Here is a 21,234-nt window from a genome sequence, read left to right as displayed (position 1 = left end):
GTATCGATTAATTTACCGTTGGTTGTGACTGTTTTCTCCATTGTTCGTCCAAGCGTCTTGAGATAATGAAGTTTATGATTTTGCTAGTAATATGAAGATGTAGCGATAGCTTTCTCATGAATTACGAGGCTGAAACAAGGTCGATCTTGTTGCGAAGGTAAGCCTCGTTGCTTTGGATTGATATGTAGATGGACTACAGGTTTCATCTAGGTTGCTCGAAATTAGCCATGAAGTAGAGCGAACTGATAAGGTGGATCTGCTTCCTCTCTTTTTTTTTTAGGTTTCGGGCTGAATGTTCCTGTTCCAGAAATACGGTGATATCTTTCGCGAGGAATAGCCAATCAACTCGACGTTTGTCTTGTTAGAAAGATAAGCTTCAGGGCTTCAATTTGATATGTAGATCGGCGTCTGGTTCGTTCTAGAACGATAGAAAAATGCTTTCGAAGTCGATTCTCTTGAAAGGTCGNATTGCTAAAAGTTGGTTTGCTTTCGCAAGTCGATAGAGTTCTGACAGATTACACCAGTTGAGGAAAATCGGTGATAAATTCTTTGAGACAGCTCGGCTCTAGGCGACGTCGGTCTCACAAGAGAGATGAGACTCGGGGCTTCAAACTGATATGCAGATCGATTACAGATTCTATATGGATCGCTGGGAATAAGTTCATGATGTAAGAGGATCTGACAATTGCGAACAGGCTGCATCTGATCAAGATAACTGGTCATAAGTTGAGATATAGAGCACCGATTGAGGCGTGGTCGATCTTGTTAGGAAACTAAGCCTCGGGGCTTCAGTTTCATATGAATACCGATTTTTTGTTTCTTCTAGATCGGCGGCAAACTACTCTCCAATTCGTGATGACGAGCTGATAGCTAGGGTTTCGAACAAGATGTGTCAGTTTGGAAATAGGGTGATAACTTTCGATTGACACTTCGGATTGGGTTGAGGTCACCTTCTCCGGAAATTTGACTCTAAGGCCTATCCGTGGATGGGTTGTGCGTAATCTGGGTCATAGTAATTTGTCGGGAAATCGATCCCGAAGGCTGCGTGGTGCGTTGAATACGGATCTGTGTTTTAACAGATTGTGTATGCTGCAGACAAACGGTGATATCTTTCGGCAGACATGTCTGATCAATATGAAACCGGTTTCTATGGAAAGATGACTCTCGGGGCGATCTATGATTAGGTTATGCGTAACGTGGTTCGTCGTATTCAGCTGAAAAATCGATCCCGAAGCTGACTAGCGGTAAGCAGGCGGATCTGTATTTTGAAGGATAGAGTATGCTGCTGTGAAACTGCGATATCTCTCTGAATATAGCTCCGATTGAAACGAAATTGAGTTCTATGGAAAGCTGGTCTTTGGGGAAATCCGTAGATGGGTTATTCATCTTCCAGTTTGTCGGGAGCTACCGGGAAATCGCCTTGCAAGGTGGCGGTTCTGATGGTTGAACTTGATCTTCTGGTTTGTCTTAGGTTTGGTAGTAGAGAGAAGAAACGTAGAACTTAGTGTAAGGTTCCCCACAGACGGCGCCAATTGTTGAATCTGAAATTCACACAATGAATTTGTTTGAATGGGGGAACAAATTCATTTAAAATCTCTCTCTAAAACAATGGATTAAAGCTAGAAAATAAAGAGGGGTTTTGATCTCTTGAAAGAGAAGTTAGGGTTTTGCCCAAGAACAATGAGGAACTAGGGTTTTTTGTAATAATTGTTGGATCTTTTACAATGAGAGGATATCTCTCTATTTATATGAATACATTGATTATAAAATAAGTCTATTTTCCTTAAATCTCTGATCTTCAAATATGGTAAATTTCCTCTTCTGATGATCAAGTCGGGCTTAGGGGGCGGTCTCGGAGGTCGGTCAAGTGACTTCGTCGGGCTTCTGCTTATAGGCCCGTTTAGCTAGCCCAAAAGGGGATCCCTCAGTTTAGTTAATGTGCAAAATCTATTTGGTTTACCTTCGGTTTAGATCGGTATGTTGTGGGTGCTAAATCCCGCACCAACATAGATAATACATCCAACATAGAAAAGGTGATAAAACATTGAAAACTCAATAGAGTAATATAGATTATGTGTGGCAAAGTTGGTTTAGGTATGTATCACACCACTCACCATTTAAAAAAAAAAAAAAAAATCACACCATTTGATAATGAATTTTGCAAGATGTGGATTTTTTTTATTTAACGGTTTCATAACTTTTTAGTATTTTAGTAGCAAACATAGTATATACTATTTCATCCTCTTGCCCTAACTCAATTAATTAATTAGATTTGGCGGGCAAAAAAAAAATTAATTAGATTTGGATTACATTACTATATTTAACTCCCAAAACCAAAAGAAAATATAACTGATAAGATAACCGTCGGATTTATGGGTGGGTCAAATCAACGGTCCGATGAAAAGCATCGAAACACAGGGAGATGCCCACGTGGCGATCTTTTAGTGGACCTTTTCGAAAAGATATTCGATTAATTTATTTTCCGTATTTTTTGTTCTGTAGTATCCTTTTTTTTTTTGTTGTTGCTAATTTCGTGAAAATATATATTAATTAAATGATCTGATCATCTGAAGAACAGAAAATAATAATAATAATAAAAAAAAATTCCGGGAAAATTAACAATAGAGGAAAAAGAAAAGGAGAAAAACAAAAAAAACAATTTTCTTAGAGAGAAGAGAGAGAGAGAAGGGTGGGCGTGAATTCCTGAGGGGGGAGAGAGATTCTTCGCCGGAGTAATCTCTATTGCGTGATCTTTACAGCCGGCTGCTTCATTCTTCTTCTTTCGCCGCCTGAGATTTTGAATATTCGTCTCTTTCTCTTTTTTTCTCATCTACAAGTTTTTTTATTTGTTTGGGGGAGAGAGAGAAGGGTCAAAAGCGAAGATGGTTAACGCTATGGTTGAGAGAGCGACTAGCGAGATGCTGATCGGGCCTGATTGGGCTATGAACCTTGAGATCTGTGATATGCTCAATAGCGATCCAGCGTATGTTTCCCTCTACTCCCTCCCGATTTTTTGTTTTTTTTTTTCCCTTTATCTCCTCCCTTTTTTTTAAGTTCTCGATTAGTCGCTATTAAAAAATCGATTTGAATTTGTTGGTTCAGTTGAGAGAGTTTACACATACTAAGATAGCTATCAAATTTCGTATTTTTTCCCCCCTTTGTCTTTGCTGGAGAAGTAGATACCATAATATTTTGATAGTTCCATGTTTCATTGGAGCAATTGGATTACTTTTGTTGGCCTACTGTTTGCCCAATTTTGGTTTAGGTTCTAGAGAAAGAGATAGGTTTACTAGGGGTCAAGTGTTTTTTTTTTTTTTTTGTTGATGTGCTTGTTTGTAGGGATCAATTGATGAATCTTAAAGTCGACATGGTTTTGGGTTAGCAGCTGACTAGAGTTGCAGCAGCTCATAGAACAAAATGTATTCATCTTTGTTAGGGCTTTATTCTTAATGCTGGGATGTTATTTCCTTTACATGCTTTTTGATTGGAAGAATCAGATTTCAGTTTTGATACTAACTGGACGAATCCTACCTGATGTTTGAAACTGGTTACTGTTCCGCAGGCAAGCAAAAGATGTTGTGAAAGGCATTAAAAAACGGATTGGGAGCAGGAATCCGAAAGCTCAACTTCTTGCCTTAACTGTGAGCTCCCAGATTACTGTCTCCTTTTCTTCTATTCCTTTGTGGTTACTTCATTTATATAACTACTGTTGTTTCTGTAACTCTGCATTTAGATAGCTTGTATCTTTAGTTACGCATCTAGTTTCAAATTCAAAATGCTTTTGTCAGTCCTCTCTTTATCAGTTGGGGTTGACATGAGCAGAGATTACTTGTTCATGACACTAATGTACAAGATGAGGATATTATGTCTCACAAAGTTTCCTAACAAGAATGATATGCTGATTCATTATTTTGACGTAATCTCATCTTTCTCGTTTGACTTGCAATATTAGTATTTTTACTCATCATGCATATATTGTTATGTTCTAGCTGCTTGAGACAATAGTGAAGAACTGTGGTGACATGGTTCATATGCATGTGGCTGAGAAAGGTGTTATTCATGAAATGGTCCGGATAGTTAAGAAGAAGGTAAGGGTCCTTCCAAATTGGTCTTGTTGGGGATAATTAACTCTTATCTTTCTCTCTCCCTCTCTCTGATCCAAATTTTTCTGATGCATATAGCCGGACTTCCATGTTAAAGAGAAGATTCTGGTCCTTATCGATACATGGCAAGAGGCCTTTGGTGGTCCTAGGGCAAGATATCCACAATACTATGCAGGATACCAGGAATTGTTGGTACGTCTAAAGAAACTGTCGTTTGATATAGTTTATCTGGGTTTCGATTTTTTCCTCCAGTAGAGTATTGTTTCTGGACTCTGGATGTCCAGATGTCTCATGCTGAAATTTAAATATGTGTCATACTTAATTCTTCTTTGATCCTCTTGTGAGTTCTGTTAGAATTTACCACTACTCTTGCCTAACCACCAATGCTTACTCATGTTCATTTCAGCGCGCTGGAGCTGTTTTCCCTCAGAGATCAGAGAGATCAGCCCCTGTGTTCACACCTCCACAAACACAACCTTTGACGTCTTACCCTCCAAATCTTCGTAATGCTGGACCTGGTAATGATGTGCCTGAACCTTCAGCAGAGCCAGAATTCCCGACTTTAAGGTAGATATCTTCTGTTGCAACTCCGTGTTTTAAGTTTAATAATTTTTTAACAAAATCATAGAATTTTGGACATATATGTATGCCTTTGTTGACGTTGCGTCTGTATGCTTGTTTTATTTAGGCCGTATATGTATGCCTTTGTTGCTCAGTATTGTTTCTCAAAATTTTATTCTGTTGTATGTCAAATTTATTTTCAGTTTGTCGGAGATTCAAAATGCAAAAGGTATCATGGATGTGCTTGCAGAAATGCTGAGTGCATTAGAGCCTGGAAACAAGGAGGTACCACGATTTAGTTGCAAAGTGTTTTTAACTATCTGTTTGCAAGTGTTGGCTATACTAAATAAGAGGAACATTTTCTGAATTCTTCTTGGGCATTGCATTTAATGATTCTGTACGTATCTCAGGATGATAATTCTGCTCATTTTTTTGGATTTATTCAGGATCTCAAACAGGAGGTGATGGTTGATTTGGTGGAGCAGTGTCGTACGTACAAACAAAGAGTGGTACATCTAGTCAACTCAACTTCGTAAGAGCTCTTTAATTTCCTCTCTTTTTCTATTTGGTTATCTCTTTCATATCTCACATAAGTTACAATGCTTAGAGTGCGATAAGATCTCTTTTTATATTCTCATTTTGTAATATGCATACATATTACTACTAGATTAAGCTGCGAATGATTGGTTTTTATGCATGCGTATATTATTACACCAGGCAATTTGATCGTAAACTTCTATGGTAATTCAATTGATTTCTGAAGAGGCACAGATAATGTGTGTTTAGAGTCCCACAGACTCCAGATTTCCTAAGTAATAGAAGCAACTGTGGATTAACCATGGGTTTCAGCTGGTTAAGCTGTATGTATTAGATTGAAAGCGAGATTGGGGTAGTATTCACGTTTTGTGTGGGTTATGGTTTCTTATGTAAGAGGGTGGGGAGATAACTTCATTAAGAATTATTGTAGATCCTTACTTAATCCAGTTGATGAGAATTGATATTAAGCTTATTTACCATGCAATTTTCTTTTTCAGGGACGAGGGTTTGTTATGTCAAGGTCTCGCTTTGAATGATGACTTGCAGCGTGTCTTAACCAGTTATGAAGCAATCGCTTCTGGATTACCTGGCACTTCTGCTCAAATTGAGAAGCCCAAGTCCGAGACTGGAAAATCCCTTGTTGATGTTGATGGTCCACTTATTGATACTGGTGACAGCAGTAATCAGGTGAACGGGTACGTTAGACAAAACTTGATAGTTATGCATCCAAGAATGCTGGATAAAATCACCTGTTTTTGGATATGGGCTACCGATTTTAGCTGCAAGCTTGACCTGATATATGGCTTACACATCAAAACTATTACAATCTAGGATGTGAAAACGAAAAGTACTTCTGAATTTCAGATTAACAATATAACCATTTTCATATAAACGGTGTTGTTTTGTCTCTTAACTTACCAAGTAAGAACTGGGGTTTTGGACCAAGTGACCTGGTAAAAGTTCTTATTGTCTTATTACATAGTTATTGATTTGTACTATGTCCAACACTTTCACAGGGCTACATCAAGTTCTGGTAACGGGGTTTTAAATCAGTTGGCCCTCCCTGCACCACCTGTAACTAATGGTCCAGCCAATTCTAAAATAGACCTCCTCAGTGGCGATGATCTCGCCCTTGTTCCTGTTGGACCACCTCAACCAGCAAGTCCTGTTGCATCAGATCAAAATGCACTTGCCCTTATTGATATGTTCTCAGACAATACTAATAATCCAAGTCCTGCAACTGCACCAACTGGCAATCCAGCTCCACAGAGTAGTCCTTTGAATCCTCAACCGCACCAGCAACCAAATAGCCAAGCTGGAGAAGCTGGATTACAACAATCCAATGGATTTTCTCCTCAAATAGGTTATCAACAATTTGAGCAACCATCATACGGGCAAGGAGTCTCTTCTCCGTGGAGCAATCAGCCCGCTCAACCCCAGCAGTTTCAACAACCACACCAGCCCTCTTACGGTAATATATCTGAGTTTAAATTACAAATTTTATCTTTTGAGACATGTTGAACAACGTGAAAGCGTGTCACTCTTTTGGATTCGGGAGTTTGGAATTGAGTTGTCTCATGTATAATTCTTATTTGTTATGTTTGTGGTCATTTTGTAATGTGTAGAAGGTGCCCAAGACAGTATGGCATTTCCACCACCCCCATGGGAAGCTCAGCACCAAGACTTTAGTCCCACTGCGGAGTCAGGAAGTCCGTTTTCTTCTCAAATGCATCCGGCACAGGCTCCCTTCACACATGCTCAACCGGTTAACAACAACAATTCATATCCTCAGATGCCCCAGACCGGCCAACCAGTTAACAACAACAGTCCATATGGTCAAATGCCTCAAGCTGGCCAACCTGTTAACAACAACAGTCCATATGCTCAAATGCCACAAGGCGGTATGTACATGCCAAACCAACCCATTCAGGCTCAAGGGCAAGGTTATCCACCTCAACAGCAGCAGCAGATGATGATGGCTCAATTCTATGCCCAACAGCAACAACAACAACAGCAACAAGCGTATGGAAACCAAATGGGAGGATACGGGTATGGCTATAATCAACAGCAACAAGGAAGCAGCCCATATCTGGACCAGCAAATGTATGGTATGTCCATCAGAGACCAGACTTCGCATCAGGTACCATTATCGACATCTACCACATCTTATCTGCCTCCTATGAAACCAAAGAATAAACCAGAGGACAAGCTATTTGGGGATCTCGTTGACATCTCCAAATTCAAGCCTACAAAACCGACTTCCGGAAGAGCTGGTACCATGTGAAAAAAATACTCCGTCATTTCTAAGTACTCATCTCCTCTATCCTCTATTTTATTTACACAGCTAACTCTCTTTCTTCTCTTATTTGAGCTATCATCATCATTGATTTTACCCTTTGTGGGAGACGCATAGATATATATATATATATATATATATATATATGTTATCTTCTTCCTTATAATTACCGTTGATTATGACCGGTAATGGATTTGTATATTTCTTGTAGAGAAAGAAAACTGGAAAATCTTTTGTTGTCAACTCATCGATTTGGGTTTGTCTGGGGATTCTATTTTAGGACCTTTTAATGTCATTTGTGTTTTCAGACCTTTTTTTATTTGTTTTCCATTGGCAATAAAGTTTGATATCAGTTGAAGAGTCATGGTTCTTAAATTTACTAAAGGATGTTATGTTCTTTGTATCTGAATGCAACTCTCATGTCTTTATCTATGGAGACATGAAAATGTCCAACTATGCTTGCACGGTATAATCTCACTTCACTCGCGTTGACGTTCTAATCAATGGATGGTGTCAATTACATAAAAAGTAGGAAGTACTGTTTTGTTTTTAAAGTTCAACAACAAACAAACATAAAACTGAGTCTAGAATTAAAAATCAAAACGAAGCGAAGACACTTCTAGCCTAGCTTGTATGAGTAGGTGGGTATCCTATGTCTCTAGGAAAAGAAGTCATAACGAGATATTTAAATAAAATAATAGCTTGATTACCAAATCGTCAATATGTCCGAGTGGTTAAGGAGATTGACTCGAAATCAATTGGGCTTTGCCCGCGCAGGTTCGAATCCTGCTGTTGACGAATTTTTTTATTTTTTTGATAATTTTACGGTAATAATACATATTCTATTCTGTATACATAGTTTATGATTTCTTATATGTATGTTGTTTGTGTGCCAGTTTATACAAAATCAATTAAAAATTTTGGAATCCACTACTGTTTATAATTCTTTCCCGGAATCTATAATTAAAATTGTTGAGATTCACTACTTTTTTTTTTTTTTTTTTTAAATGGCCACATGTTACATGTATGTACAAATATGGTTAACGATGGATCAATTAGTGTAAGAAATAAGTATACTAAAACTAAAAATAATAACTATATCTATAAATAAGTATAATAAAACTAAAAAAAAATAATACTGATTGAATTAGTGACTTCAATATCTATATATCATTCAAACAACTAAAGCGTTTTGTGTGTATTTTGAAAACCTAAAATTAGCCAAAATAATTGTATCACTAGGAGGAAATTGGAATACAAAAATAAGTTTTCTTATAAATAACTAAATAAATACGTGGAGGTAAAAAAAAAATTATAAAAAAAAAAAACTAAATACGTTACGTTTTGTGTTTGCCACGTAAGTACTTACCGCCACACGTTCCCTTCTCTTCTTCTTCTTCTTCTTCTTCTCTGCACCTAACTCTGCACAAATTAGTTAATCACCGAACACACAATTTCACATTCTTTTGCATAATTCTTCTTTGTCATTCTTAATCCGGTCTTCAATTAAGATGGAGATACGGAGCTTGGTTGTTTCGATGAACCCTAATTTCTCTTTCTTTGAGCTCTCTCGTCGTCCTGTATCACCCATCACTCGCTCCCTCGTTCCGGCTAAAAAAATATTTCCCCGGTCCATTTCAGCTTCGATCTCCAGTGAAACTCCTTCATCTAACACGGACAAGATCTCTGTGAAGCCTGTTTACATCCCTACGCCTCCCAATCGCGAGCTCCGGACTCCTCACAGTGGGTAAATTGAAAAATTGGGACTTTTTTATCTTCCATTAAAAAAGATTTGATTTTTATTATTGGGTTGGTGTTGAAAACTGAAATTTATAGAGCTTGTTAATAATACAAACGATGTTGTTGTTGAAAAATACAGATACCATTTCGATGGAACAGCTAGGAAGTTCTTCGAGGGATGGTATTTTAGGGTTTCAATCCCAGAGAAGAAGGAGAGTTTTTGCTTTATGTACTCTGTGGAGAATCCTGCATTCCGTCAGAGATTGTCACCGTTGGAAACGGCTCTACATGGACCTAGATTCACTGGTGTCGGAGCTCAGATTCTTGGCGCTTATGATAAATATCTTTGTCAATACACTCAAGACTCTCACAACTTCTGGGGAGGTATACTTCCTTCTTCTTCTTCTTGGTCCTTTCTAAGATTGCTGTTTCCATGACAATGAGAAATCAAACATTAGTGTTCGTTTACATGACTTTGAAAGTTCATTACCTAAACATTTTTTTACTAAATGCATAGATCGACATGAGCTAGTTTTGGGGAATACTTTTAGTGCTGTCCCAGGCGCAACGCCTCCAAACAAGGAGGTTCCACCAGAGGTAAGATACTATACATATCGATTCTTCTCCCTCCTCCCTCGTTAGCTACTCATAAGCATAGGCATATTAGTGTTGTACTTCTACTTGTATTTGGAATCTCATGTTTTTTTCACTCTTATGATTCTCTTGAATGTTGATATATAAATAAAGCATAGCGTTAAATTGTAGGATTTCAACACAAGAGTGTCTGAAGGATTCCAAGCTACCCCATTTTGGCATCAAGGTCACATTTGCGATGATGGCCGGTAATTATTCTGCTTCTTTCCACTGCAAGTTTTCATTGTGTATTATATAGTGTCATTGTAAACTTCTTGTATTTAATTTAGTTGTTTTGGCAGGACTGACTATGCGGAAACTGTGACATCTGCTCGTTGGGAGTATAGTACTCGTCCTGTGTACGGCTGGGGTGATGTTGGAGCCAAACAGAAATCTACTGCAGGCTGGCCTGCAGCTTTTCCTGTATTTGAGCCTCATTGGCAGATTTGCATGGCAGGAGGCCTTTCCACAGGTGTGAGCTTTGCTTGATTTTCTTAAGTTAGTAGGAAAAGGCCGGTTAAGTTACTAACAGAAATAAACAGCAGAAACTGCTATTTTAGTTCTTATGTTTGATCTCTTGATTTTGCAGGGTGGATAGAATGGGGCGGTGAAAGGTTTGAGTTTCGGGATGCACCTTCTTACTCAGAGAAGAATTGGGGTGGAGGCTTCCCAAGAAAATGGTTTTGGGTAAAACATTTCATACTTCTGTTACATTGTCTTGTTGCAGACTTTAGGCATCTAGTTGGACCTGTGTATACACACCCACATGTACTACACGTGAACCCTGTTCGATAGCTTTATTTGTCAATCTCTCATACAGGTCCAATGTAATGTCTTTGAAGGAGCAAGTGGAGAAGTTGCTTTGACTGCAGGTGGCGGGTTGAGGCAGTTGCCTGGATTGACTGAGACATATGAAAATGCTGCACTGGTATACACTAATAAGATCGGCTTAAGCAATGAAAGTGAATAAAACTACAATGTTAGAAGGCAAATAGCTTACAGAATCTCGGGGACCTTGTAAATATGCAGGTTTGTGTACACTATGATGGAAAATTTTACGAGTTTGTTCCGTGGAATGGTGTTGTTAGATGGGAAATGTCTCCCTGGGGTTATTGGTATATAACTGCAGAGAACGAAACCCATATGGTAAATTTTGTTTTTTTCCTCGGATCCATTCAGTTTCACTTTTGACATCATCATATACTTTATGCCTAGATTCCGACACTCGATGAATGTCTTGTGGCAGGTGGAACTAGAGGCAAGAACAAATGAAGCGGGTACACCTCTGCGTGCTCCTACCACAGAAGTTGGGCTAGCTACGGCTTGCAGAGATAGTTGTTATGGTGAATTGAAGTTGCAGATTTGGGAACGGCTATATGATGGAAGTAAAGGCAAGGTATGCATGCAAATATGAAGAAATCCCTGTAGTTAAAGTCTTAGCTAGTCCCAGGGCAGTTAAACAAGATTATAAACGTTGGTTATGGTCAATAATGATGCAGGTGATATTAGAGACAAAGAGCTCAATGGCAGCGGTGGAGATAGGAGGTGGACCGTGGTTTGGGACATGGAAAGGAGATACGAGCAACACCCCCGAGCTACTCAAACGGGCTCTACAGGTCCCATTGGATCTTGAAACCGCCTTTGGTTTAGTCCCTTTCTTCAAGCCACCTGGTTTGTAAACATTGATGAGTGTTTTGTTTGTTGATAGAGAGAGCCATGTAATCAAGCCATGAGTTATATGTTATTGGCATTGCTAGCGTCACTAATATGTATGGTTTAGTTCGTTCGGGCCTTGTAGTAAATTATACGGTCAATGTAAAGTCTAGTTCAATAAAGCTTTGGGCATAAACATAACTCAGGACTGGAATAGACCTGACCGGGAATCGAATATATAAACTCTATAGGTTTTAGACTGGATTAAAAGAAAAAACCTCAAAAAAAGTGGCTTGAATTTGTAATATCAAGAGCATATTTATGTCCATTCTCCATCTCTTATTTTTCATTTTCCTCAATTGGATTTTATTCACATTTATTTTGTTGTTTGCCCACTCAATGTTCCTAGGTAGAAACCACGATCATAATGGATTAGTAATCATATAGATTCGGCTTATTGTTAGATATGCATAAATATGAGTGGGAGGCAAAAAGGAGAAAGATGAAGTTCCTTAATATCGGCTCACTTTGTCTAGCATCATCACAAATGCACTCTCTCTGGCTCCACAAACTTAGTTTTTATTCCTTTCGCTCATCAAATAAATCCTTCTTTCCGTTACGCTGAATTCTGAAGATATATATATATTTTTTTGGTTTTAACATTATCTCGTTACCAATATATAAATTTATTTTGGATCTTTTTAATTAATTAGAACACAAATGGCAAACCCATCATTTTGTTTTATTTATTTTAGACCCACGAAACCGATTTTGAGGCAGTCGAAAGAAAGCAAAGTAAAGAATTAAGTTATTATCTTTTGTCTACTTGTAAGTAAGCTTCGATCTCTATTTTCTTTTTATTTTCTTTCATTGACGTGTGAAATAAGAATATATATGAGCCTAGACTTATATATGTTTTTCGGACTTATGAATGATCTTAATAGAATAGAGTTGATGATTGTATACGTGCAAGTTCTAATGTATCATGAATAATCACGTAAGCAAAGAAAGACCTTTTTTTCTTCTATTAGCAGTTTGGTTAAAATAAAAAGTCTATATATTATAAATATACAACAAACCTTTATTAAAGGACAAAACTTGACCAAACTGTATTTTATAATGTTTCTTTATGTATTAGTTATTAAAAACAAAAGTAATTTACTTTCCGTATAAATGTAAGAAAAATAAATTAAGAAAAAGAGGGAATCAGTATTCAACCTTTTTCATATATAGCCAAAGTAACATAGTGATTCTTCTCCAATCAAATCTCTATCAACAATGACAAGTTTGCACAAAACCCTCTTCACACAAAATCCCACTACTTCTTTAGATCAATGTAAGTTCTTTTCTTTTTTTCTTACCTTAATTATTTACGTTACTCAATCGGTCAAAATAAATAGTGGATGTGTGAGATTTTTGTTAGTGATGATGTGCCATACCGGAAGAGATAATTCATGGAAAAAACTAGAAAACATAGACGAAGAAGGTCCAGCAACGATGATGACCCGTGAAGTGAAGACGGCGTTACCACCGGAAACACCGACGGAGACGATGGAGTTTCTAGGGAGATCATGGAGCATTTCCGCCGTCGAACTCACAAAAGCTTTCTTCAACAATTCCGCCGCCGACACTAACTCTTTTCTTCTCTCTACGCTTGTTAACACCAACAAAGAAGACAGAGAAGATGAAGAAGATTCTACTTCCATGGCTTCTTCTCGTGACTTTGTAAGTCACCTCTCTTCCTATTTTCTAAACCGGTCAGCTGGTATGGTCCTAGTTACGAATAATCTACTACGTACATGGCAACATTACTACATTAGTATAAAATTCTTTAAAATGTATTTAATTGTTTTTGTAGATTTTTTTTTTCTACTATTCGCTAATAGCAATTCAACAAATTGCTAAATACTTTATAAATATTATAATTTTCCCTATTCAGCGCATTTTCCCGATTTTGTTTTATCACACGACCGCACAAGTTTATTGTTTGTTTTTGGTTAAAACTTAAAAGTAACTAAACTTTGCGCATGAACACTTTTTATGTGAAGTTTGTCTATCTTTTTTTGGTTATTGACTTTGTAGTAGTTGTTGTTGTTGTTGTGTTAGTAAAGAATTAAATCGATTTTACCAAAAGCATAACTCTAGTTAGTTACTGTTTTGTTACTTAAATATTTAATTTACACTTCACTTTAAATGTTGACAAGAAAAAGTAAAAAAATGACACTTGTGAATCATTTTTTCAGCTGCTGCCACAAAAAGGAAACAAGACCAGTCCTCCAATAACTCCAAGAACCGGCAAAGAAATGAAGGTATGATCTATTAAATCGGGTTTGTCCGGTTTATCTTTTTCTCAAATCGAAATCATATCTTTAGTCGACGTAAAGAAGGAGAAAAAGCTGGTTGGTTTTGGAACTTTTTGGTTAGATAAAAAATAAAATAAAAATTAACCGAGAGAAAAGAGAAAAGCATTATAATTGTCATGATTAATTCATGCAATTGTTTATTTTAAATCCATTGTCTTTACCCTTAAAAAAGGTAACGTAGTGACTCGTGAGTAGTGAGTATATATGCAAGAGCGGAGGATCTGATTTGGTTACTTTTTATTTCGAAATAATTTAAATCCAACTGTCCTATTGCCATGAGATTATTACTGATTTACTGTAGACGAAATATTATGAAAATGAAACATATATTAGCAAATACATATACATAATTAAAATAGTTGGTAAACATTTTAGAATCCAATGTCTACTCTTACCTCATTGGATCTCTAAATTTCACCCAAAAAAAACATATAAATATCAAGTTGAAACTAGCTAGACACATATTAATGAAATTTATAAAAAGAGTAATATGCATGATTTTTTTTTTTTTTTTTGAAAATCGTGTAATATGCATGATGCAGCATCTTTATAAGAGCATGATAAGAGGGAAAACAATGGGAAGAAGATTGAAGGATCAGAAGGAGAAGAAGAAACAAGAAACCCGAACTCGCAACGCTGAGATCCACGCCGCAGTCTCTGTCGCAGGAGTAGCTGCGGTTGTAGCCGCAACCGCTGCATCTAACGCGGTTGCATCCGCAGAGCATGCGGCTGAATCAACAACCGTTGCGGTTGCCGTTGCGTCTGCAGCAGCTCTCATCGCTTCGCATTGCATCGAGATGGCGGGAGAGATAGGGGCCGGTTATAACCAGATCGCAGCAGCCGTTAGCTCTGCGACCAACGCTAGGACTAACGGAGATGTTATGGCTTTAACGGCAAGTGCTGCAACAGGTACATAGTATTTAAATTAACACTTGTTTGGTTTTTGAAACTATTTTACGGTTTGGGTTTGGAATGGATATATATATATTTCAGCTGATTTTGAGGTTTGTTGAGAGATTTCAGCGTTGCGAGGAGCTGCGATTCTAAGGTCAAGAATGGAAAGGAATAACGAGAACAAAGCAATGCTATATGCAACAAAGGAGAACGTAGAATTGGAAGAGAGAAATGTATTTGGAGTGATGACTTTCGTTTCTAGAGGAGAAGAGCTTCTGAAACGCACCCGCAAAGGTAACTTGTAATCCAAGAAAACTACTTTGATCATGTGATGAAACTAACATAGTTAAAAGTATGGATGAATACTTGGTGACAGGGGATCTTCATTGGAAGCAAGTATCTTTTAACATCAATTCAAATTGGCAAGTAAGTTCTTTTATTTTGTGGGACACAACTTCCATTCAAAATTTGATTTATTTGAGGTTCCTCATATATATACTCTTACTTTTGAAATAGGTGGTTCTTAAAATGAAGAGCAAACATGTGGGTGGAACTTTCACAAAGACGAAGAAATGTTAGTTAACATAAGCATTCCTACTAATTTGATCGTCTTACCTTTTTGTGAACCAATATTCGTTTGACGTTTTCTCTTTGCTGTAGGCGTTGTCAGTGGAGTGTGCCGAGACATACCAGAATGGGCTCATAGAGGACGAGTAGAAAAAATGGTAGAGCGGAGAGCCTACTTTGGTGTGAAGACCGTCGAAAGGGTGATTGAATTCGAATGTGGTAACAAAAGAGAGAAGCAAATGTGGATAGAAGGGACTCAACAGCTGCTTAACTCACTTGAAATCGGTTCTAGTGTTCACTGGAAACATTAGGGTTCGGATCAAAACACTATAATTCTTTCATGTTTGAACATATTGTGATGAAGATTGAACTTCTCGTTTCACGTGTGTTGAGGAAAGTATGTTTGTGTCTGGTGTGATATTCCGATAGTTATATTTTCTTATGTATCAAGTTACATGTTAAGAATGCTCAAATTAATAGCATGGGATCTTAAATAACATATAAAAAAAATATATACCAGTAAAACTACTCAAATATTTAGTTGAAAGTTTATAAAATTTGGCATGGTATCATCACATGTAATTTACCCAACAATATAATATAATGATTATACTCTTCATCCTAAAACGGAACCTTACTCTAGAACGAACCAAAAATTAATATATTGAAAGAGTTTAGATGTGTTAGCAAATCTCACATATAAATATGTTTGAAATATAAATTAACAAAAGGTACATATCCCATTCAATTTATATAGTTATGTTTTTAAAAAATATTATATAAAATTCCAAATAAAAAATCTTTTAAAAGAAGTTAAAATATATATTAAATTTACATAATGATGGAAAAATAAGTTGAACTTGTGAAATCTCTAACAATCAAATGACTAAATCAAATGACATAATCCAGAATCCGATTACTACCTATTTACATCATGCAGTATTTGTAAACTTAACATTTTTTTATTTTTAAAACTCTAAAATCCATGAAAAAAGAAAAGTTACAATGATAACTATGATATATTTATTACATTGTGTTGCAATGTTAAATGCATCCGGCCGGTAGATCCAAATGAATATATTTAAGATCATGTGATGGTGGTGTTCGATTTTTTTCTTTAAGGAAGCGACTGTACGTGTGATCATAACTAACAAAAATTGTAAGTTTTACATCCTAGAGGAACTTGTATCATCCAATATTATGGATTTTTTTATTGGATGGAAACACTAAACTATCAGAAACAATTAAGTCACTTCTAAAATTTGATTTATTTGACTACTGTGAGTAGTGAGTATATGCAAGAGTGGAGGATCTGATTTTGTTACTTTCCTTATTTCGAAATAATATAAATCCAACTATTATTGCCATGAGATATTACAACCAATTTATATTCTTCTTTTTTTCCTAAAATTTCTTATAACCCATTTATTTATATAACTCGTAAAACACACTTAATTAAAAAGAGAAAAAAGTAATAAAAAAAAGAGATTATAATAGAATTATAGAATGCTTTGACCTAATGGACCGGGAAATATGAATTGGGATAGTAAACGCGATTTTTGTGGCCTTGAATGAAATCGGGACACGCTTTGCCTAGGCCGTGTGGAAGAAGAAAAAAAACTAGAGAACCAAAGAGGAAGAAACCCTAATTTCTAGAGAGATGATGATGCGGATGCGGGGTGGATCCACCATATTTGCTAAGGTACCCCGAACCGATTGATGACCTATTTTTTTCCATATTGTTATTGATATCTTGTGTTTTTGTTGGATTTTAAGCCATATTTTTGCATAGTTTTGTTGCATAATCTTGTCATTCTAGGTTGTATTAGGAGCATATGCATTTAGTGTCTCATTTCTCAGGCTCTTGGAGTAATCTCACCACATTTGGAGCAGTTGCACTTGTTTTGGTGCAAAGAAGCAAAAAGGAGTGGAATTGGAGAAGTGTGAAGGAATCAGGAAATCACCATCGGCCAAGCTCAATCGACCAAGCCATGACCGCTGGAGCCACGCGAACTCGTCAATCGGTCGAGCCATGACCGATGGAGCTCAAGAGGGGAAATCACCGTTTACACCATCGGCCAAGCTCAATCGGCCAAGCCATGACCGATGGAGCCACGCGGCCTCGTCAATCGGCCGAGCCATGGCCGATGGAGCTCAAGAAGACAAACTAGCGGATGACCCAGCGGGAAGCTCAATCGGCCAAAGTATGCCCGGCCATCTCAATCGGCCATCCCAATCGGTCTAAGCTTGCCCGGTTCACCTAAACCCACACTTGTTTTAGTTTTAATCCGGGTTTGACCCGGTTTGTTTTGGGTTGACCCGGATCCTTTTCTGTTTTCCTATAAATACTCTAACCCTATTAAGGGGAGAGGGATCTTTTGTTTATCTCTTGTTTAGCAGCCACTTATGATTCTTAAGCTTATTTACTCTTGGTTTGTTGAATGATTGAGCACAAAGATCAAACTCTTTCCTTTGTGTGATCATGATGATGAGTGAGTAGATCATTAGAACTTTGGGCTAGGTAGATTAGGGAGATATATGATTGATCTTTGATGTCTAGAGCCTTATTTATGTGTTTCCTATCTTGTTTAGTGTTAATAATGCTGGAAAGCCTTGATCAAGCTTGAATCTAGACATTAGGATTTCCATTGCCCAGAAGGTGTTTGATGAAATTCCTAAACCAAACTATTCAAGGGCTTTGCACTCCTAGCCAATGGAAATTGATGATTAGGGTGCTTAGTGGTATTAAGACTTGTTCTTAATGCATGCTAGCTTTGTGATTGCCTTTGGAAAAAGTTGATTATCACTTGATTAGCATAGGAATCTCTACCATAGAAATGGATTGATTTGCATTAGTGTTCTTAGCCATAGGATTGTTCTTGATTGTTGCCTAGACATCTAGGATTGGTTAGCTATCTCCCAAGTCAATTACCTTGCCCAAGGTTCACTTGTTTAATCTTGATTTAAAGTTTGTTGTTAGTTGTGTTCTGTTTATTTTCTTTAATTTGTTTGTTAGTTAAGATTGTTACAACAAAACCAATTCCTGTTAAGAATAGATTAAACAACTTTGTGTATTCTTAGTGAGTTGATTAATGCAGATTGTGGATTGATAATTTAATTGACTGAAATATACTACATCAGTTATATCTGAGTTTTTTTCCTTTCCGACAATCAATTTCTGAGTGTGTATTGTCAGAAAGGGATTCCATCTGGATCATCTCGACAATGCTCCTCCTCCTCGTCTAACAACAACAATACAGGTAGGTAGGTAGCTAGCTAAATTCTTTCTTGGATTTTTCTTCTTTAGGATAATTATTGCTCTTTTCATGTTTTTTCTTTTTTTTGGTCTCCTCCAAGTTCGTGAACTCAAAACCTCGAAGGAGGTTAGTCAGGCATTGGTTGGAATGATGGCAAGACGAATTCCAGACGCCATCGAGTCTCTTGCTTTCAAAACGGGAATTTTCTACTTTGGATACAAAGCAGGTATGTAGGTGTGTTGTGCGGAGGATGATATCTATTTTATTGATTCATTTTTGAGATTCAACAAGAAGAACCCACTAATTATATACTTCTTCTTTCTTCCCAGCTACATATAACTCCCCATACAATCCAGAAAAGTATGATTCCGAGATAGAGGTAAATTAAATATAGAAACAAGATTTGAGGTTTGCTTTGGGTTTTATATGAGTTTAATGCATCTTCCAACTCATGGTTTCAGGACTTGTCTGCCAAGCGGCAGGAGCTGGAGAAGAAGAAGGAAGCGTTGCTTGCTAAGAAGATGCAAATCTCCAACCCAGTTTAGCAGTATTTGTAATTTATCTCTATGGCTTGTTGTGTCTTTTGTAAACTTCTTAACTAGCTAGCTTGATGGATGTGCCCGTCCTATACCCTTGTCTGAATTCCATTCCGAGTATGCTTTTCATTCGTGTCTAGCTACTTTTGTCTGATCCCTTCCTTAAGGCCAATATTAATGGATAATGCACGAATGCTTGGATAATTCTAGTCTACTCAAATAAAAAATGTTTTACAATCAGGAAGACGCAAAATAAAAACAATACCAGAAAAATTCTTACCATGTTGGATTGATGGAGGAGGCGCATTGGCCAGTTTAGGACATTGATGGGAAGCTCCTTGGAGCAGACTAGATAAGTTTCCGTTGGGCATCTAGCCATACACCATAAGCCCCTTATATCTATCTGGTCGACCTTTGTAGTTTCGGCTTCTTTTTTGAACAAGTTCTCGTTCAAGAGCGGCAAGCCATCGAATAGAGATAACCATTCTGTCATTGTAATTGCCTTTGAAAAGACAAGGCCGTGTCGGGGTTCTGCTAAGAACATGTTCCTCATCGAGCTTATCTATCAAAAGAACAAGAAAAAAAAAAACCAAAGACATTTCTACTCTATGGTAAGAGTCAAAAAGCACTTACAAAAGGCAGAAAACAATAACATCAAAACCGCTGTTCTGATCAGAACTCAACCTATCGATCAATCAATCTCACAACGTAGTAAAAAGACAGGGGATCTTTAAAGGACGGCGGGCTAGGGTTGCTAAGTACATAAAAGGAAGGAAGGGCGCTCCTTTGCTTTTCTATCTATCTACTTGAACACTTCTCTAGTTCTCTGGCTTCAGCTTCGTACTCTTGGATCTGTCTTTCAAGATCTTTCCTTTCTAGCTCAAGCCTTTCTTTCGTGTCCCAATCCTTGACAACAACACCCGTGATGTCGCCGTAAGAATATCCGGCGACAAGTGTTACGGCACAACTAAACATTTTACAATCGACATGCTGGTAGAACTTATTTGCAAACTTGATGAAGCATCGCCCAATCGCACCCTGAAAGGACAAGTTTTGCAATCGACAAAGGAAAAAAAAAAATCAAAATCAAAAAGTACTAAGAAAAGAGCAAGATAACTTTTTTAGGTCTATTCATTACCTCCTTGCCTCCCATCTCTCTTCTTCTTCTTCTTCTCGGGCTCGTTCTAAGGGTGGTTACTCTTCGATGATTCGATTCTATAGAAAAAGCTGAGTCTTCCCTTTTTGGTATCGTCTAACGAATTAGACAAAAATTCTCCAGCCAATTTATTACAAAAACCCTCAACTATTCCTTTTTGTTTTACGATTTAAACCCCCAACTAAATTCCGTTATCAAATCTAACACTCCGTTTGTAGAAACGTTAACAAAAAAACACTCCTAAAACAATTTAACGTTCCATGGAAACGCTGCGTTTTGGACTGGTTACAACTTACAAAGAACAAAACAAAAACGACCTTTGTAGTTTCACAAAGAACAAACATGTGGGTGGAACTTTCACAAAGACGAAGAAATGTTAGTTAATATAAGCATTCCTACTAATCTGATCGTCTTACCTTTTTGTAAACCAATAATATTCGTTTGACGTTTTTTCTTTGCTGCAGGCGTTGTCAGTGGAGTGTGCCGAGACATACCAGAATGGGCTCATAGAGGACGAGTAGAAAAAATGGTAGAGCGGGCGAGCCTACTTTGGTGTGAAAACCGTCGAAAGGGTGATTGAATTCGAATGTGGTAACAAAAGAGAGAAGCAAATGTGGATAGAAGGGACTCAACAGCTGCTTAACTCACTTGAAATCGGTTCTAGTGTTCACTGGAAACATTAGGGCTCGGATCAAAACACTATTATTCTTTCATGTTTGAACATAATGTGATGAAGATTGAACTTCTCGTTTCACGTGTGTTGAGGAAAGTATGTTTGTGTTTGGTGTGATATTCCGATAGTTGTATTTTCTTTTTCTTTTTTTTTGGCGGTCGATAGTTATATTTTCTTTTTCTTTTTTTTTGTCGGTCGATAGTTATATTTTCTTATGTATCAAGTTACATGTTAAGAATGCTCAAATTAATAGCATAACATATAA

At 37.2% G+C, this 21,234-nt stretch overlaps 3 protein-coding genes, 1 long non-coding RNA gene and 1 other non-coding gene across 8 annotated transcripts; 4 read left to right on the top strand and 1 right to left on the bottom strand.

Moving 5' to 3' along the window:
* Window positions 2,632–7,861, top strand: LOC104716895 (TOM1-like protein 2). Of its 2 annotated transcripts, none has more exons than XM_010434368.2 (10): window positions 2,632–2,983; window positions 3,563–3,641; window positions 3,990–4,088; window positions 4,182–4,295; window positions 4,510–4,670; window positions 4,868–4,949; window positions 5,111–5,196; window positions 5,699–5,896; window positions 6,218–6,672; window positions 6,830–7,861. In XM_010434368.2, the coding sequence occupies exons 1-10, from the start codon at window positions 2,883–2,885 to the stop codon at window positions 7,483–7,485; spliced, it is 2,031 nt and encodes a 676-aa protein (XP_010432670.1). In that variant the 5' UTR covers window positions 2,632–2,882; the 3' UTR covers window positions 7,486–7,861. The 2 variants fall into 2 exon arrangements, with proteins under 2 accessions (XP_010432670.1, XP_010432669.1); XM_010434367.2 differs by having other exon boundaries at window positions 2,633–2,983; window positions 6,827–7,861.
* On the top strand, window positions 8,214–8,295 carry TRNAS-CGA. The gene has a single exon. It is a non-coding gene; the product is annotated as a tRNA-Ser (tRNA).
* LOC104716894 (tocopherol cyclase, chloroplastic) lies at window positions 8,898–11,726 on the top strand. Its single transcript, XM_010434366.2, has 10 exons — window positions 8,898–9,244; window positions 9,377–9,621; window positions 9,755–9,834; window positions 10,003–10,079; window positions 10,173–10,342; window positions 10,460–10,557; window positions 10,691–10,798; window positions 10,900–11,016; window positions 11,117–11,266; window positions 11,370–11,726. Exons 1-10 carry the CDS (start codon window positions 9,009–9,011, stop codon window positions 11,547–11,549), a joined length of 1,461 nt encoding a protein of 486 aa, XP_010432668.1. The 5' UTR covers window positions 8,898–9,008; the 3' UTR covers window positions 11,550–11,726.
* Window positions 12,785–15,726, top strand: LOC104716893 (VAN3-binding protein-like). Its single transcript, XM_010434365.1, has 8 exons — window positions 12,785–12,859; window positions 12,947–13,248; window positions 13,767–13,832; window positions 14,429–14,795; window positions 14,910–15,074; window positions 15,157–15,206; window positions 15,297–15,354; window positions 15,441–15,726. Exons 1-8 carry the CDS (start codon window positions 12,802–12,804, stop codon window positions 15,656–15,658), a joined length of 1,284 nt encoding a protein of 427 aa, XP_010432667.1. The 5' UTR covers window positions 12,785–12,801; the 3' UTR covers window positions 15,659–15,726.
* LOC104716892 lies at window positions 18,839–20,766 on the bottom strand. 3 transcript variants are annotated; one of them, XR_756152.2, is made up of 3 exons: window positions 20,279–20,766; window positions 19,421–20,178; window positions 18,839–19,351 (listed from the first exon to the last, which is right to left on the bottom strand). It is a non-coding gene; the product is annotated as an uncharacterized LOC104716892 (long non-coding RNA). The 3 variants fall into 3 exon arrangements; XR_002033600.1 differs by having other exon boundaries at window positions 19,315–19,671; window positions 19,774–20,178; window positions 20,279–20,448; XR_756150.2 differs by having other exon boundaries at window positions 19,315–20,178; window positions 20,279–20,437.

The sequence above is a fragment of the Camelina sativa genome, chromosome 10, assembly GCF_000633955.1.
Source record: "Camelina sativa cultivar DH55 chromosome 10, Cs, whole genome shotgun sequence".
Lineage (NCBI taxonomy): Eukaryota > Viridiplantae > Streptophyta > Magnoliopsida > Brassicales > Brassicaceae > Camelina > Camelina sativa.
This window is presented reverse-complemented; position numbering and strand designations above follow the sequence as displayed.

Excerpts from the sequence above, each read along its gene's own strand:
- LOC104716895 (XM_010434367.2), top strand. The coding sequence starts at position 2,883 with ATGGTTAACGCTATGGTTGAGAGAGCGACTAGCGAGATGCTGATCGGG. Across the intron at positions 4,671-4,867 it reads CCAGAATTCCCGACTTTAAG|TTTGTCGGAGATTCAAAATG; the intron begins GTAGATATCTTC and ends ATTTATTTTCAG. Across the intron at positions 5,197-5,698 it reads CATCTAGTCAACTCAACTTC|GGACGAGGGTTTGTTATGTC; the intron begins GTAAGAGCTCTT and ends TTTCTTTTTCAG.
- LOC104716894 (XM_010434366.2), top strand. The coding sequence starts at position 9,009 with ATGGAGATACGGAGCTTGGTTGTTTCGATGAACCCTAATTTCTCTTTC. Across the intron at positions 9,835-10,002 it reads ACAAGGAGGTTCCACCAGAG|GATTTCAACACAAGAGTGTC; the intron begins GTAAGATACTAT and ends GTTAAATTGTAG. Across the intron at positions 10,558-10,690 it reads TCCCAAGAAAATGGTTTTGG|GTCCAATGTAATGTCTTTGA; the intron begins GTAAAACATTTC and ends TCTCTCATACAG.
- LOC104716893 (XM_010434365.1), top strand. The coding sequence starts at position 12,802 with ATGACAAGTTTGCACAAAACCCTCTTCACACAAAATCCCACTACTTCT. Across the intron at positions 12,860-12,946 it reads CACTACTTCTTTAGATCAAT|TGATGATGTGCCATACCGGA; the intron begins GTAAGTTCTTTT and ends GATTTTTGTTAG. Across the intron at positions 15,075-15,156 it reads TCTGAAACGCACCCGCAAAG|GGGATCTTCATTGGAAGCAA; the intron begins GTAACTTGTAAT and ends ACTTGGTGACAG.